The 18,291-nt window shown below is 40.6% G+C and overlaps 1 protein-coding gene across 1 annotated transcript; it reads right to left on the bottom strand.

The window, feature by feature from the left end:
• Positions 1-551: 551 nt before the first annotated feature.
• Positions 552-3,096, bottom strand: LOC123154454 (GDSL esterase/lipase At5g45910-like). Its single transcript, XM_044573185.1, has 5 exons — positions 2,751-3,096; positions 1,622-1,837; positions 1,347-1,498; positions 979-1,258; positions 552-888 (listed from the first exon to the last, which is right to left on the bottom strand). The coding sequence occupies exons 1-5, from the start codon at positions 3,055-3,057 to the stop codon at positions 671-673; spliced, it is 1,173 nt and encodes a 390-aa protein (XP_044429120.1). The 5' UTR covers positions 3,058-3,096; the 3' UTR covers positions 552-670.
• Positions 3,097-18,291: the final 15,195 nt, after the last annotated feature.

The raw sequence follows: 18,291 nt of genomic DNA, 5'->3' as shown, positions 1-18,291 counted from the left end.
GTGCTATGCTATCCAGTAGATGAACCCAACACATGCATAATTTTGCACATCATTTTTGGCCCAAATAACATCAACTGAGAATTTTAGTGTGTTTGTAGGATCATATTGATTTATTTTTATGTGATATTGGTAATTAGTTAAAACGTTCACATGTCATATTTCTTATGATTTTTTTTGAGAGGGCGGACCCCCTGCTAGCTCCACCACTGCCTACACGAGGACAACCCGCCGCCCCAAACCAAACACAAAGGCTATCTCTGCTCCACCAAGCTCTCCATATCAGAACCTATCTGCCATCATGGGTGCAGCATGGGCTTTGCTCGGTGAGCGCTCTGGCGGCGGCAAGAGCGGCGGTAAATGGGTTGGCGGCTAGGGTTTCTAGCCGCTTTGTGAGACCTCCTAGCAACGATTCGGGCGTAGATATGTACATATTTTTAGCACGATGAACTTTTCTTATGTATCCCTCCCGTTCCATATTAGTTGTCCTAGTTCAACTTTGTACTAAGCCATAATTAATGTGGAACGGAGTGAGTATTATATATGAACAAATTTATATAAGTGAGAATTTCACGGCGCCAGCAGCGCGTGTATCGCTTTTATTCTCAGCTTGATCACAAGTTTTCTGAGTCTGACTCTGTTTCCATGCGACGACGCATAAGCTTCGGCGGCTTCAGCCTAGTATTGGAGGGGTGCAATAGGGTCCTCTGAGCAATGCGCCGGTGATCACCTTGTTCACCTCCTCCGTTGGGTGGATGCCGTCCCAGCTCATCCGCGTCGACGGGTCGCTGCACGCGGTGGTGGCCCCCTCCATACCGCACCTCGCGGTGACGTCGAAGTTGTACTTCCCCCCTCCCGCCCCGCAGCACGCCTCGAATGGCTTGGTAAACCCTAGGGACCAATCGACATAAGACCACACAACCAACCTAATAAGATCGATAGATTTCTCCACGATTTCACAAGAATACGAAGGAAACTTACCGAACTTCTCTGGCTCCTGGACCATCCGATACACGAGGCCGTAGTAGTCCGCGTACATGATCCTCGCCGAGTTGTGGTGCTTCCGCTGGAGGGCGTCCACCTGCTTCCGGAGCAACGAGTTGTGGTACTCGGTCAGGCGGTTGTAGGGCTTGAGGCAGCCGGTGTTGTCGAAGTCGGTCTCGCTGGCGGCGTCGCCGAAGAGGGACAGGAAGATCGGGAGGCAGCCCGTCGGGAATATGCCCGGTACGACCACGTGCACGGCGCCAAGAGCAATCAGTTTCTGTGTACAAAAATGCATGGCGAAATCAGGTGTCAGTGGAGCAACTTAACTGGAGCATGTAACATTGCAGTTAATGGTACATACATACCTCAATGCCGTTAGCGATGGCACTGACGATCTTTGGGGTGTAGTTCATTGCCTGCTCTGGTGTCAAGCCAAGTTCAAGCAGCTGCACGTTGTAATCATTTCCGCCGTATCCACCGAACATGAACAACGATTTTCGCAGGTACACTTGGCAACCTACAGGCAGGAAGCGAGTTAATTTAGACTTCTTCATTGGCTTAAATTAAATTTGGACCGACATACTTATAAATCGAACATTTCAAAGACAAAAGACCTACGAAAATTGGAGTATGCGCTCACTTTGTTGTGTCCCGCATATGGAGGGCATCAACACTTTGAACCACTGGATCTGGGTGTCCAGTGAGCCATGGTTCCACACCGGATCTTCGATGCCGAGAGATTTGTAGAAGGAGAAGTTCATGGCCGTGCCGCCGGTGATGGCCATGCTTACGCCGCACCGAAAATCTTGGCCTTTTGCTTTCGATGGTGGGACAAATGGGAGCCCAAGTGCTTGTGCTGGCAGTCAGGGACAATAAAAATATTTTTAAAAAAACTTTTGTCTGATCAGGTGATGTGCAAGTCAATCAAACACAGAAAATTCTCTCAACATGGTGGTCATACTCCCTCCGTCCCAAAATTTTTGTCTTACATTTGTCTAGATACGGATGTATCTAATACTAAAATGTGACTTGATCCATCCGTATCTAGACAAATCTAAGACAAGAATTTTGGGACGGAGGGAGTACTTTTTTGTCAAGAATTGCTTGTTATAATAATTGTCTGCTTACAAGATGACAAGAATCATGACTTCAGTTCCTTCATTTTATATGTTGGCCAGAACAAATTCTTTTCTTGGGCTGTAAGGAAATACAATAATGTAGAAATATTTTTTGGTATTAGTTTCCAAATCTAGCACATCTCTTAGCTAGTGAAATTACAAGACGCACCTAATAAAAAATAATTTCTAAGTTTTTTAAACACTTCCAACCAAACCTTGTGAACCTTGTCCAAACTGTCTACTTCTAAGTAAAGTTGGTTATTGTTAGTTAGACTATATATATGCACCTCAGATCAATATTCATTTGGTCGAGAACTGTGCTGGTGCGCCCTAATTAATATATGCTGCATTGTTCTTTTTATAAGATGTCCGAATTTTTTCTAAGTCAAACTTTATACTCTGTATCTTTTACTAAATGTATATAAAAAATATCAACATCTACGTTGAGATGTGTATAGCTAGATCATCATGGAAAAATATGTATGCGTGCTCCGTGCTACTCCCTCTGTAACGAAATGTAACAAAACATAGAACGTTTATTTTAGCCAACTATACATCAAAAAATGTCTTATACTGCGTTACAGGGGGAGTACTTTTTTAATAAAACAAACAGAATACTTTGGAAAACTCGCGTAGAAACGGATCACTTACCGATGAAGTCGACAACCACGCGGCCGTCACACCACCGGCAAGACGGCCTTCCGAAGTAGGTCTCGCCGTACGGCGGGTGGGTGCAGGTCAGCACATCGAGCTCCGTCTTGTTGCTGCTGGCGGCGCATATGTTGCCGGTCTCATCCATCGAATCACCGAAGGTGAACATGGCGTTGTATCTCTTCAGCGCCCCCACCGTCGACGATGTAGTGCCGCTGCCGTCATCACTGGCCATCGCCGTGATCAGTTGGATGACTAAGGAAGCCACGAGCACCCACGAGCGTAAATAGAAGCTCGGGATCTTCATGGCTGGCTCAATATATTGAAGCACTTGAAAAGATCTCGCTTGGTGATCTAATGGTGGCGAGGTTGGCCAATATATATATGGACACACTGCTCGTTGGTAACTGCTGAGTAAATAGATGAACACTTGGGCATCAGTTGAGTCATAAGGGTCGTTGGATTTCAACATATTTGCTCGCGTTTGCTATGCTCTCAACAATAGTATTAATGGAAGTCTTGGCATTTGGAGGACTCGAAGGTAGAGCTGAGCGATCATATAAAGTGTAAGACGTACACTATGTTACACAAATAGTACACTATATCATTCTTTTGTTTTTTAAAAAATATATCACAAATAGTACACTATATCATTAGTTTTCTAAGAAACAGTCACAATTACTTATTTCTTGTCTCAGAATCCACGCTTGAGGACTAGGTCACCCAGCTCGAAGTTGCAAGATGGATGACCTTCCGAGGGTTGTTGGTAACAGGGGAAAATCTTCCGCTCGGCATTCCGATCAAAATTTGTTTTGTTACCAGGGAAAACTTCTGTCCACTTTTCAGACGAAACTCATGAAGCTAATGAATTTTAGTAGGAAACAAGAAAAGATAATCTCAGTAAAAAAAAGGTCAAATTTGAAAAGGTCAAACGAGAAGCAGGTGGCAATCAAGTTGGGGCCCATTGTCAATGGTGAGCTCTTGTTGGATGTAGTGCACGTAGATCAAGGTCTTCCACACTAACTTTTACACTACCATCGATGTAATCTTTGTAAGTTGTTCAATCTTGATCCACTTAGAGTTATTTGGCCAAAAAAAAAGATCCACTTGGAGAGTTAGTCGATGGTACTACCACATACTTGTGCCATTGATCTTCACGTCGATGGGCCCCATCAGGTATAACCCCCGCTGCAATAGTGGCTAGGTGGGGTGAATTGCTGGCATAAGATATATAGCTCGGTTCCATCTAGGACTGGGCGTTCGGTTCCCCCGAACCGAACAGTGCGGTTCTTCAGTCTCTATATGAGTTCGGTTTTGAGAAATCAATGACCGATCAGTTAATAAAATAATGTCAAACCGAGGCTTTGGTGCACCGAGAAGTCGGTTTGGCCATCGGGTTTGACCGAACAGAACCGATGTGTACAATTATACTGTATAATAGAAAAAGGCCAGCAGCAGCAGGAATCTCTGTGATACTGTGACTGAACGTGCTGACAATACAGTACTCAATGCATGTAGTATTGTATGCATGTTAAAAGCTAGCCTCCACGCCAACATAAGAAAGGACGCGTCTAGCGGGCGGCTGAGTGCCCGCTAGCGCTCCTGGGCGGCCTGCCTTTTTGTCAAATAGTAGTGTTATCTAATTATTTTTTGGCTAAAAAAACATTACTAATTAATTATCCTTTATGTGGTCTTTTTTTCATGTGACGGACACCTGCATGCTGCTGCACTAATGTTCCTCATATTCGTCACTTGTGCATTAATTTTTGGTTTTCAAAATTATAAAAGACATATCTTCTAAATCACGTGTCAAAATTTAGATTCGTTTTCACCATCGCGACATGCTCTTCAAAAGTAGATCTCGCATGGGCATGTTTTGACGAACTAGTCTTCCTGCCAACTAAACATCAATATGTGTGCAACTAAACTATATTGCCGCGCCAACTAAGCACATGTGTGTGTCAATAGTCCTGCCAACTAAACATCAATGTATGTGCAACTAGACCACATTGCCGCACCAACTGAACATATGTGTGTGTCAATAATCCTGTCAACTAAACACCAATGTGTGTGCAACTATACTATATTGTTCCGCCAACTAAGTATATATGTGTGTAACTAGTCCTGCCAACTAAATATCAATGTATGTGTAACTAGACTACATTGCCGCGTCAATTGCGCATATATGTGTGCAACTAGTGTCCTGCCAACTAAACATCAATGTGTGTGTAACTAGACTACATTACAAGCCAACTGAGCACGCGTGTGCAACTAGTCTTCCTGCCAACTAAACATCAATATGTGTGCAACTAGACTATATTACAAGCCAATTTAATATCTATGTGTGTGCAACTAGACTATATTATAAGCCGACTGAGCATATGTGTGTGCAATTAGTCTTTTTACCAACTAAATATCAATGTGTGTGCAACTAGACTGCATTATAAGCCAACTAAATGTTAATGTGTGCACAACTAGACTACTATCCCTGCTGAACGGAGTCCTTCCAGCCTCAGCTCCGAGAAAAGGGGGGAGGAGGAGGCGGCGGCGCTGCTCCTCTGGTTCCACGGCCAGTGTCTACTCGGTGATTTGCTCAGCAAGCGCACACTAAGCAATCAGATCAAAAAAGGCTAGCACGTACCTCAGATCCATTAATTGGCTATACATATGAATCAGAAATTGTTCAACTAGCAAAATCAGAATCTCGCGTTGCCTCGCGGGGACGTTTTTTCTAGCACATACAGAGAACAGTTGAGGAATTAGACTTTTTCCTATGGTGGCCAGCCCTGAGGGGGGCAGGGGGGGCGGCCGCCCCGGCCCCCGAGTAGGAAGGGGCCTCCGATTGATTGGTTTCTGTATATAGGTCGATTGATTAGCCTGTAATAGGTCGATTGATTCTTCAAAAGAAAACAAAAGTTATTTGATCAATTAGCACGCCGTGCAATCTTCTCAGCTTATACTCCTCCTCCCCAATTGGCAACAAATCAGCCATACCATGGATGATGCCGTGTAATTTTTGGCTGTTGGGCGTCATTAGTAGAAGAAGGTACGCGGTTTTCATATTCCCATCAATCTTTACTTCAACGCAAAATTTCTCTTTCTTTATTCTTGTTAGATCGTCCGTTCGTTTGCTGAAGATTATTCTCTCGTACATATCTCTTTCTCACACTCCAATTTCTTCTATTGATTGGGATCAGAAAAGAGAAATTTGGACTTCTGTTCGTGATGCAGCAGCAAAATCTTGTGATTTCGAATTTTCTAGCCATCCAGGTACCTTGTTCCATGCCTTTCTTAGCACTTTTATTTAATTAGCAGTACTCTTAATTTCTTGTATCATATATTGTGTGCTGATCAGCAGGATTGCTATTCATTTAGCAAGATGCTATCTAGAAAGAATCCATCTGATAATGGGGAAAACATGCATATGAGTTGATCGAGTCCCACATGAGTTGTTGGCAATTTTTTAGAGAAGATACAAGTGCTCTACCGATTCACTGCAAAAAGCACTATTTCTACTGCCGACTCCAAGAGTTAGTTTTTTTTCAGTAGTTGTTAGCTTTAGTTGTTATCAAGAACAACTAGTGAAAACTATAGGAAGATAAAAAAAATAGTAGGCATGAAAGTGCTACTAATTCACCTAACAATACAAATATATATAAGGGTAGATTGACAAGATCGATCAACTTTTACTGTGAATGTTTATGACCCCTGTCTTTTAATAGTCAAGAAGACAAGGCACCATAAAATATAGCCTGCCAAATATTTATTTGCGGTTGAAATAGAAAGGAAAATGTGAGTATATATATGTTTATGTGGCTTTAGGGCCCCTCCGTGTTGTCTCGCCCCGGGCCCCAAAAATCTCAGGACCGACCCTGGATACATGGACGCATTGGGGAACGGCTTGACTGGCGCCGGTGCTGCCGCTGCGGGCTCGTTGCCGTTGACGCCATGCTGGATGTCCAACGTCCCGAGGCTCACGCCCCTACGACGCTGCACGGGAGACTCCTTAATCGGCTTCAGGATCTGGTGATGTACCTGGCGAGGGGAAGACGACGGCACCGCTGCTCAGGGTCCCAGCCGGCTTGCTCACATGGCTCCTCTGGTCCACTGTCTCCACCCGGAACTCTCTAGATTAGACACCGGCAGAGGAATGGCGGCGGCTCAATGCGGAGGAGAAGCCGACATGGGAAGGAAGGAAAGGCAAGAGCAGGGCAGCGCCGCGGTGGAGAGCTGGTCCAAAGGACGGAGTCACGGAGAGGACAAGCGCGTGTCGTGCAGCAGTCTGGCCCCGACACAGGACGACAGGATCGAGATCGTGCGGTCACGAGCCGGCCGCTCGTTCTCTCCAGAAGGTGCGCGTGCACTTTTAAGATTTTAGGCATAAGAAAATGATAGAATATGATTAGGGAGAGAGATCCCTTTTGGCATGTCTCAGAGTACTTACAAGTGAAAAGGCTAATAACAGGCTGCAGTTCTGAACAGACATAAGGATACCAAATTTGACTCAAAATATAGCATCCAAACAATAATTTAGCAGACGAACCAACTCAAGTCTCAAGACAGAACAATAACAGTAAAGTTCGACGATAACTTAGCCCTCAGGACTTAATTTGGAAATAGGAAATAGATAGTAACATGCAGCATATAAGAGCACTATCACTGCTCGGAATTTGCCAACATTTAAACTTGGAGGCTTCACTTTTGCTCCGGCCTTCATCATCAAGCTATCCAAAACTTCTGCTCCGACCTTCATCAACAAGTTATCCGGAACTACAACCAACAATACAACATGAGTGGTTCATACGAAAAGATACACTCATAAATAAAATTATGCTTTTTCCATTTTGAAATCTCACCAATTCTTAAGTAGGCTTTGCGGTGGTGGTGGACTTGGCATTGCTTTGCAGCTTTGCTTTCTCCTTGTGCATTGTATAACCGCAAATGAACACATACTAGACGATGCAAGGTTAATGTATTTGAGTTACCTTGTTGAAGCTTTGGTGAGCTCTTCGACGTTCTCTGCTATGCTGGGAGGAGTGCCATGTCGAAGCCAATCTTGAGTGCATACAAGAACTTCTACCATAAAAGGAGTAAGAGAAGTTCTGAAGTTATCAAGAATTTGCCCACTAGTGGAGAATGCGGACTCTGATGCAACTGTCGAAATGGGGATTGCCAAAGCATCACGAGCCAAGCATGCCAGTATAGGAAACATGGATGAATTGATCTTCCACCAAAGTAACATGTCAAAGTTTGGGCCATCATCTTCAGTTTCCTCAACAAGGAACTTGTCCAGCTCAGACTTGCTACTACTGCTACCTCCATTGTTCAACCTCATTTTTTTGGCAATCAAAGACTTCATCATGCTTGTGTGCCCTCCACTTGCTGATTCAGCTTCCCGGGTGGTTTGAGTCGACGCATTTTCTGGAGCATACATCACCCTATACTATTCGAACAATTCTCGGAGACACGTATTGATTGCAGCCCACAACTTAGGCCCTTTGTCATCCCCATACATTTCCAAAATGGCAAGATGTGTGTATTCTGCAAGCTTGTATCTGCGATTCAACAATAGATAAATTTAATATGTGTTGCTAGAGAAGAAGAAAGCTCACCTAATAAAAAAACAGATTACAATACTTGAATTGTTTTACCTTGGATCAAGTGATGTTGCAATGAAAATCAGCAAGTTCATGTTATCCTTATCCTTCCCCTTCTTGTTGGGATCGGGCTCATGCCAATTACCCCAGTATTTGTCATACTGATCCTTCATCCTCTCTGCCATTGCAGTTTTCAAACCATCCCCATTGTCCATCCATTTTTTCACTAATATATTCACCTCACCAATCTCATGGAAAAAACTGTGAGCAGTCACATGTAGTGAGGCAAAAACACGAGTTGTTAGATCAGCAAAATGTGCAAGAAATTCTACCGACTTGTTGACATTCTGCCAATCCCGCTCTTCCGGAACTCCAGGGCCCTTGTCCTTACCTTTGTCACTAAGTAGATCAATTGCATAGTACGGATCCTCATCGGCATACCTTGCAAAGACTTTCTCATAGCTAGCAGCAGCCTTCAACATATAATATGTAGAATTCCACCTAGTGCTCACATCAAGGATTAAGAAAACTTTAGTGTTAACCTTCTCTAGGTCAGCACATTCTTTGAACTTAGTCAACCTACTTGGGCTGTTCCTCACATATCTAACAGCTGCATGCACACGCTTGACTGAAGTATCAACTTCTTTTAGACCATCAGTAACTATTAAGTTGACAATGTGGGCAGCACACCTCATGTGGAGATATTTGCCTTCAGATATGCAATTCTTAGCTTTATTCAATTCCGTTTTCATATAACCAATTCCACCATCATTGTTACTAGCATTATCAACAATAATGGTCATGACCTTCTCTATCCCCCAATCAATCAAGGTCTTTTGCAAGTATTTCCCAATATCATCTCCCTTATGACTCTTAACATTGAAAAGACCAATCACTTTCTTGTGAAGTTTCCAGTCTTTACAAATGAAGTGGGCAGTAACAGTCATGTAGCTATCCTTTTGTTGAGAAGACCAACAATCAGTGGTGAGACACACTCTTTCACAATGTTCTTTAAAGAAAATTTTCAGTAGTTTTGACGAGGCATGTCTTGACGAGCTCCTAGAGACCTAGACATCTTACAATGGTGTGTTCTAATAGAATCTCTATTAGAAGGCATTTTCCACCAAGACCGGCACTAGGCGCGAGACACATAACCTCTCAAGTATGCTCGGAGCAGCTTCGTCCCCTCCTCCTTGGATATGCAACTCGGAGTGGGGCATACAACCAGGCGGGTACACGATACTTCGGTGGAGCACAAAGGCCATAGATCACACTTGGAGCCAGCATGCCTCCATGTGATTATTATAACATATGTTGTCTCAGTACCAAGTAATATTACCATGCACATGTTGTCAACTAACTATTGAACCTACACATACACGCAAAAAGCGGTGAAGGGCATGTCAAAGATTCGATGACAATATTCCTCAAATATACCTTTTTTACTCTAGTATTTTCTATTTAGCTATGACGAATCATAAACTAGAATCAGTTATCTAGAAGTTATCAAATCATACACTTTAGAGATCCCTATAAGATATTTTAGGATTTCCAAAATCTACTCGAACACCCATACATGTACATACTAACTCATGCAAGCGACCCAAATTTATCCGTAGATACGCAAAAGTTTAGTTATATTTATTTTACTTTTCTCACATTTGTGGGGAAATTATTTAAAGATCTTAAGTGGCAATGTCTTCAAAGGGAAGAAATAATGTAATTTTGGTTACTAAATAGTATGGTGTAACTTTATCATGTACCAATTGTACTCTTAATGATATACATTGTAATTATATAGAGAATAGCATCACAACTAAAATGTACAATGTTTTTATATGGTTAATAACGATATGTGAACAATGGAAAAACAAATTATCATAGAATTATAAAAGTTTAATATAAATATTTAACTCCTTTGTTTAATTAACACATAAGTTCTTTTTCTCATAGTTTTCTCTTTGATTTTAAAAATATTGTAAAATTCTTCATATCTAATGAGTATTTTAATAAATTTGTATATAAGAATTAAGAAAATCATCAATAACCAAAACTTACATATCTATTTCAGTTACAAGATAACTTACATATGATTTCAAATAATGAGTTAGATTTATATGACCCCATCAACTCCCCTATTTGGACTACATCACCCCCTGGACTCAATCTTGGATCACTTAATCCCCTAAACCTGCACAAACCGGGAAAAGCACTCCCTGATGGCTCGCTTGGTGGTTTGGGACGACTGTTTTGCATACGTGGCAAGGGGCTGACGCCAACAAGGCTTGGCTGATGGGTACAGAACGGGTGAAGCGGTCGAGCGCCTTCAAAACCAGCACGCGAAGGAGATTCCCTTTCTTTTTTTCCCTTTCTTCTTCTCCAGCTAGGGCTCGTCCGCTCAAGCCTGATCCATGGCGACACACAGCACGGGCAACTCCGATTCATCCCGGTTGTTGGCGTCTTCGTGGCCCCAAGCAATCTTGGTCCACCGATCCCCTACAGGGAGTCGTCCTATGCCTACGAGCCGCCGCTCGATTGAGCCTACGAATTAGAGACCCCTCATGGAATTCCTAGAGTGATTATAATCCTAGAAGAAGATACACCAAATGCAGTCTTAGGAAGGTAAGATTTCCCGCAATGTCTATATTTTCTGGTCGGTTGACCCATAGCCTCCAGATTGATTTTTTCTAGTCGTTTGATTTGGGCTTTGTGTTCATTTTTTGCAAGATTGGACGTGTTGGAGCGTGTTTGTATTTTGAGTTGTTTGACAAATCGATGACTCTGGTTCTAAGGCAACTCATGGTGAACTTGTGTGATCCGGTTTGGGAGCAGAGGCAACCGAACATTTAGCATACATCGTGGATGAACTGGAGAAAGAGAAAAGAGAAGTCTGTGATCATTTTCTGATGGTGACATGATGCCAGTGTGATTCTGGGTGCAAGCATGAGACAATTTGTATCATTAGATTGTATTAGTATAGTACTTTATGTATCAATGAGAATTTGTCTGAATATTGTCTGAAAAATGCAAGAGTTTGTCTGTCTAAACCACTATTTTGCGGCATACATCACACCAACATCAAACAACTAAGTTGGTATTCAAAACAAAAATATCCTTCATTTTTGTAAGATTATATAAGATGCACTAGAGCCTTTCTAGTTTGGCATAACATAAAAATGAAGCAACAAACCCAACATTCAGTTCACAGTCAGACTGAATGTTAGATAATTAACTTGAAGCATAAACTGAAGTTAAACATGTCCAAAAGACAAAGCTACAACCATTCCACTTTTTCATGTCCAAAAACACAGGTTTAAACATGATGTTTCACATCAATAGAAGAAATAGGCCTGATGTTTAAACATTTCTTCACAGTGATGTTTGAAATCATCTTCACTGATCAGAATTGATAACCCACAAGTATAGGGGATCACAACAGTTTTCGAGGATAGAGTATTCAACCCAAATTTATTGATTCGACACAAAGAGAGCCAAAGAATATTCTTGAATATTAGCAGCTGAGTTGTCAATTCAACCACACCTGAAAGACTTAATATCTGCAGCAACGTATTTAGTAGCAAAGTAGTATGGAAGTAACAGTAACGGTAACAGAAGTAATAGTAGCAGTTTTGTAGCGATTGTAACAGTGGCAACACAAAAGTAATTTAGCAAAGATTAATATGTGAAAAGCTCGTAGGCAATAGATCAGTGATGGATAATTATGTTGGACGTCATTCATCATGCAACAATTATAACCTAGGGTGACACAAAACTAGCTCCAATTCATCAATATAATGTAGGCATGTATTCCGTATATAGTCATACGTGCTTATGAAAAAGAACTTGCATGACATCTTTTGTCCTATCCTCCCGTCACAACGGGGTCCTAGTGAAAACTAAGGGATATTAAGGCCTCCTTTTGATACGTCTCCAATGTATCTATAATTTTTGATTGCTCCATGCTATTATATTATCTATTTTGGATGTTAATGGGCTTTATTTTACACTTTTATATCATTTTTGGGACTAACCTACTAATCGGAGGCCCAGCCCAAATTGTTGTTTTTTTTGCCTATTTTAGGGTTTCGAAGAAAAGGAATATCAAACGGAGTCCAAACGGAATGAAACCTTCAGGAACGTGATTTTCTCAACAAACGTGATCCAGTAGACTTGGAGTGGCCGTCAAGAAACAAGGGAGGAAGGCACGAGGCAGGGGGGCGCGCCTACCCCCATTGGGCGCGCCCTCCACCCTCGTGGGCCCTCCGTTGCTCCACCGACATACTTCTTCCTCCTATATATATATCCACGCACCCCCCAAACATCCAGGACCACCACGAAAACCTAATTCCACCGCCGCAACCTTCTGTGCTCGAGAGATCCCATCTCGGGGCCTTTTCCGGAGCTCCGCCGGAGGGGGCATTGATCACGAAGGGCCTGTACATCAACTCCATGGCCTCTCCGGTGATGTATGAGTAGTTTACTTCAGACCTATGGGTCCACAGTTATTAGCTAGATGGCTTCTTCTCTCTCTTTGGATCTCAATACAAAGTTCTCCTTGATTTTCTTGCAGATCTATTCGATGTAATCTTCTCTTGCGGTGTGTTTGTCGAGATCTGATGAATTGTGGGTTTATGATCCAGATTATCTATGAAAAATATTTGATTCTCCTCTGAATTATTTTATGTATGATTGGTTTATCTTTGCAAGTCTCCTCGAATTATCAGTTTGGTTTGGCCTACTAGATTGATCTTTCTTGCAATGGGAGAAGTGCTTAGCTTTGGGTTCAATATTGCGGTGTTCGATCCCAGTGACAGGAAGGGAATCGATACATATTGTATTGTTGCCATCGAGGATAAAAAGATGGGGTTTATATCATATTGCATGAGTTTATCCCTCTACATCATGTCATCTTCCTTAAAGCATTACTCTGTTCTCTTGAACTTAATACTCTAGATGCATGCTGGATAGCGGTCGATGTGTGGACTAATAGTAGTAGATGCAGGCAGGAGTCGGTCTACTTGTCTCGGACGTGATGCCTATATACATGATCATACCTAGATATTCTCATAACTATGCTCAATTCTATCAATTGCTCGACAGTAATTCATTTACTCACCGTAATACTTATGCTCTTGAGAGAAGCCACTAGTGAAACCTATGGCCCCCGGGTCTATCTTCCATCATATTAATCTTCCAATACTTAGTTATTTCCTTTACCGTTTATTTTACTTTGCATCTTTATTTCCCTTTATCATAAAAATACCAAAAATATTGTCTTATCATATCTATCAGATCTCACTCTTGTAAGTGACCAAGAAGGGCTTGACAACCCCTTTATTGCGTTGGTTGTGAGGTTCTTATTTGTTTGTGTAGGTTCGTGGGACTTGTGCGTGATCTCCTACTGGATTGATACCTTGGTTCTCAAAAACTGAGGGAAATACTTACGCTACTTTACTACATCACCCTTTCCTCTTCAAGGGAAAACAAACGCAGTGCTCAAGAGGTAGAAAGAAGGATTTCTGGCGCCGTTGCCGGGGAGATTCGCGCCAAGTCAAGTCAAGATTTGACTCCCACAACGATTCATTTCTGGCGCCTTTACCAAATCAAAATATACCTAGTACCCATCACAAACTCTTATCCCTCGCATTACATTATTTTCCATTTGCCTCTCGTTTTCCTCTCCCCCACTTCACCCATGCCGTTTTACTCGCCCTCTTTTCCTCTCTCCCTCTCTCTCTCCGTTCCCATTCTCTTTTTTCTATTTGCCCTTTTTTGCCCGTTCCTTGTTTGCTTGTGTGTTGGATTGCTTGCTTGTCACGATGGCTCAGGATAATACTAAATTGTGTGACTTCGCCAATACCAACAATAATGATTTTATTAGCACTCCGATTGCTCATCTTACCGATGCTGAATCTTGTGAAATTAATACTGCTTTGCTGAATCTTGTCATGAAAGATCTGTTTTCTGGCCTTCCTAGTGAAGATGCCGCTACCCATCTAGACAAATATGTTGATTTGTGCGATATGCAAAAGAATAAAGATGTGGATAATGATATTGTTAAATTGAAGCTATTTCCTTTTTCGCTTAGAGATCATGCTAAAGCTTAGTTTTCGTCTTTGCCTAAAAACAGTATTGATTCATGGAATAAGTGCAAAGATGCTTTTATCTCTAAGTATTTTCCTCCTGCTAAGATCATCTCTCTTAGAAATGATATTATGAATTTTAAGCAACTTGATCATGAACATGCTGCACAATCTTGGGAGAGGATGAAATTAATGATACGTAATTGCCCTACACATGGTTTGAATCTTTGGATGATTATACAAAACTTTTATGCCGGATTGAATTTTGCTTCTACAAATCTTTTAGATTTGGCCGCGGGAGGCACTTTTATGGAAATCACGTCAGGAGAAGCTACCAAACTCCTAGATAATATTATGGTTAATTATTCTCAATGGCACACCAAAAGATCTACTAATAAAAAAGTGGATGCAGTTGAAGAGATTAATGTTTTGAGTGGAAAGATGGATGAAGTTATGAAATTGTTTGCTAATAAGAGTGCTCCTACTGATCCTAATGATATGCCTTTGTCTACCTTGATTGAGAATAATAATGAATCTATGGATGTGAATTTTGTTGGTAGGAATAATTTTGGTAATAACGCGTGTAGAGGCAATTTTAATTCTAGGTCGTTTCCTAGTAATTCCTCTAATAATTATGGTAAGTCCTACAACAATTCCTATGGAAATTATAATAAGATGCCCTCTGATTTTGAATCTAATATTAAAGAATTTATTACTTTGCAAAAGAGTTTCAATGCTTTGACTGAAGAAAAATTGCTTAAGATTGATGAGTTGGCTAGGAACGTTGATAGAATTTCTCTTGATGTTGATTCTTTGAAACTTAGATCTATTCCACCTAAGCATGATATCAATGAGTCTCTCAAATCCATGAGAATTTCCATTGATAAGTGCAAATAAAGAACCGCTAGGATGCGTGCTAAGAAAGATTGCTTTATAAAAGTGTGTTCTTCTAGTTTTCATGATAATAATGATGAAGATCTAAAACTTATTGATGTTTCACCTATTAAATCTTTGTTTTGCAATATGAATCTTGATAATGATGGGGCTGAAGATGAGCCACCTTTACCTAGAAGGCGTTCCAAAAATTCGGAGTCTTTAGATCTTGATGCTAAAATTGTTAAAAGTGGGATTGAAGAGGTCAAAACTTTAAATATCAATGAACCCACTATTTTGGATTTCAAGGAATTTAATTATGATAATTTCTCTTTGATAGATTATATTTCCTTGTTGCAATTCGTGCTAAATTCTCCTCATGCTTATAGTCAAAATAAAGCTTTTACTAAATATATCGTTGATGCTTTGATGCAATCTTATGAAGAAAAACTCGAGTTGGAAGTTTCTATACCTAGAAAACTTTATGATGAGTGGGAACCTATAATAAAAATTAAAATTAAAGATCATGAGTGTTATGCTTTGTGTGATTTGGGTGCTAGTGTTTCCACGATTCCCAAAACTTTGTGTGATTTGCTAGGTTTCCGTGATTTTGATGATTGCTCTTTAAACTTGCACCTTGCGGATTCCACTATTAAGAAACCTATGGGAAGAATTAATGATGTTCTTATTGTTGCAAATATGAACTATGTGCCCGTAGATTTCATTGTTCTTGATATAGATTGCAATCCTTCATGTCCTATTATTCTTGGTAGACCTTTCCTTAGAACGATTGGTGCAATTATTGATATGAAGGAAGGGAATATTAGATTCCAATTTCCATTAAGGAAAGGCATGGAACACTTCCCTAGAAATAAAATTAAATTACCTTGTGAATCTATTATGAGATCCACTTACGGATTGCCTACCAAAGATAGCAATACCTAGATCTATCTTCGCTTTTATGCCTAGCTAGGGGCGTTAAACGATAGCGCTTGTTGGGAGGAAACCCAATTTTATTTTTATTCCTTGCTTTTTGCTCCTTTTTAGTAATAAATAAATTATCTAGCGTATTTTTTGTTTGTGTTTTTTGTGTTTAATTAGTGTTTGTGCCAAGTAGAACCGTTGGGAAGACTTGGGGAAAGTCTTTTTGATCTTGCTGTAAAAAACAGAAACGTTAGCGCTCACAAGAATTGCTGCCATTTTTATTTGGAAGGTGCTATTTAGTTAATTATTCTTTAAGATTATTAATATATAAATTCCTCACTTCCATAAATTTATTTTATAATTTTTGGGGTTCCATAACTTGCGTTAGCCACAAATTACTACAGACTGTTCTGTTTTTTACAGATTCTGTTTTCCTTGTGTTGTTTGCTTATTTTGATGAATCTATGGCTAGTAAAAGAGTTTATAAACCATAGAGAAGTTGGAATACAGTAGGTTTAACACCAATATAAATAAAGAATGAGTTCATTACAGTACCTTGAAGTGGTGTTTTGTTTTCTTTCGCTAACGGAGCTCACGAGATTTTCTATTTTGAGTTTTGTGTTGTGAAGTTTTCAAGTTTTGGGTAAAGATTTGATGGATTATGGAACAAAGAGTGGCAAGAGCCTAAGCTTGGTGATGCCCATGGCACCCCAAGTTAAAAATCAAGTACACCAAAAAGCCTAAGCTTGGGGATGCCCCAGAAGGCATCCCCTCTTTTGTCTTCGTCTATCAGTAACTTTACTTGGAGCTATATTTTTATTCACCACATGATATGTGTTTTGCTTGGAGCATCTTGTATGATTTGAGTCTTTGCTTTTTAGTTTACCACAATCATCCTTGCTGTACACACCTTTTGAGAGAGACTCACATGAATTGAAATTTATTAGAATACTCTATGTGCTTCACTTATATCTTTTGAGCTATATAGTTTTTGCTCTAGTGCTTCACTTATATCTTTTAGAGCACGGCGGTGGATTTGTTTTATAGAAACTATTATTCTCTCATGCTTCACTTATATTATTTTGAGATTCCTTTAGAACAACATGGCAATAATAAAAACTTTCATATAGGTGCATTGAATACTATGAGAAGTTTGATACTTGATAATTGTTTTGAGATATGAAAATGGTGATATTAGAGTCATGCTAGTTGAGTAGTTGTGAATTTTAGAAATACATGTGTTGAAGTTTGTGATTCCCCTAGCATGCATGTATGGTGAACCGTTATGTGATGAAGTCCGAGCATGATTTATTTATTGATTGTCTTCCTTATGAGTGGCGGTCGGGGACGAGCAATGGTCTTTTCCTACCAATCTATACCCCTAGGAGCATGTGCATAATACTTTGCTTTGATAACTTGTAGATTTTTGCAATAAGTATGTGAGTTCTTTATGACTAATGTTGAGTCCATGGATTACACGCACTCTCACCCTTCCACCATTGCTAGCCTCTCTAGTATCGCGCAACTTTCGCCGGTACCATACACCCACCATATACCTTCCTCAAAACAGCCACCATACCAACCTATTATGGTATTTCCAAAGCCATTCCGAGATATATTCCCATGCAACTTTCCACCGTTCCATTATTGTGACACGCTTCGTCATTGTCATATTGCTTGCATGATCATGTAGTTGACATCGTATTTGTGGCAAAGCCACCATTCATAATTCTTCATACATGTCACTCATGCATCATTACACATCCCGGTACACCGCCGGAGGCATTCACATAGAGTCATATTTTGTTCTAAGTATTGAGTTGTAATTCTTGAGTTGTAAGTAAATAAAGTGTGATGATCATCATTATTAGAGCATTGTCCCAAGTGAGGAAAGGATGATGGAGACTATGATTCCCCCACAAGTCGGGATGAGACTCCGGAAGAAAAAAAAGAGGCCAAAAATAAAAAAAAAGAAAGAAGGCCCAAATAAAAGAATGAGAACAAAAGAGAGAAGGGACAATGTTACTATCCTTTTTCCACACTTGTGCTTCAAAGTAGCACCAT

This window comes from Triticum aestivum, chromosome 7A (genome assembly GCF_018294505.1).
Source record: "Triticum aestivum cultivar Chinese Spring chromosome 7A, IWGSC CS RefSeq v2.1, whole genome shotgun sequence".
Taxonomy (NCBI): Eukaryota; Viridiplantae; Streptophyta; class Magnoliopsida; order Poales; family Poaceae; genus Triticum; species Triticum aestivum.
Note: the sequence above shows the minus strand (reverse complement) of the source record. Positions and strands in the feature narration are given on the sequence as shown.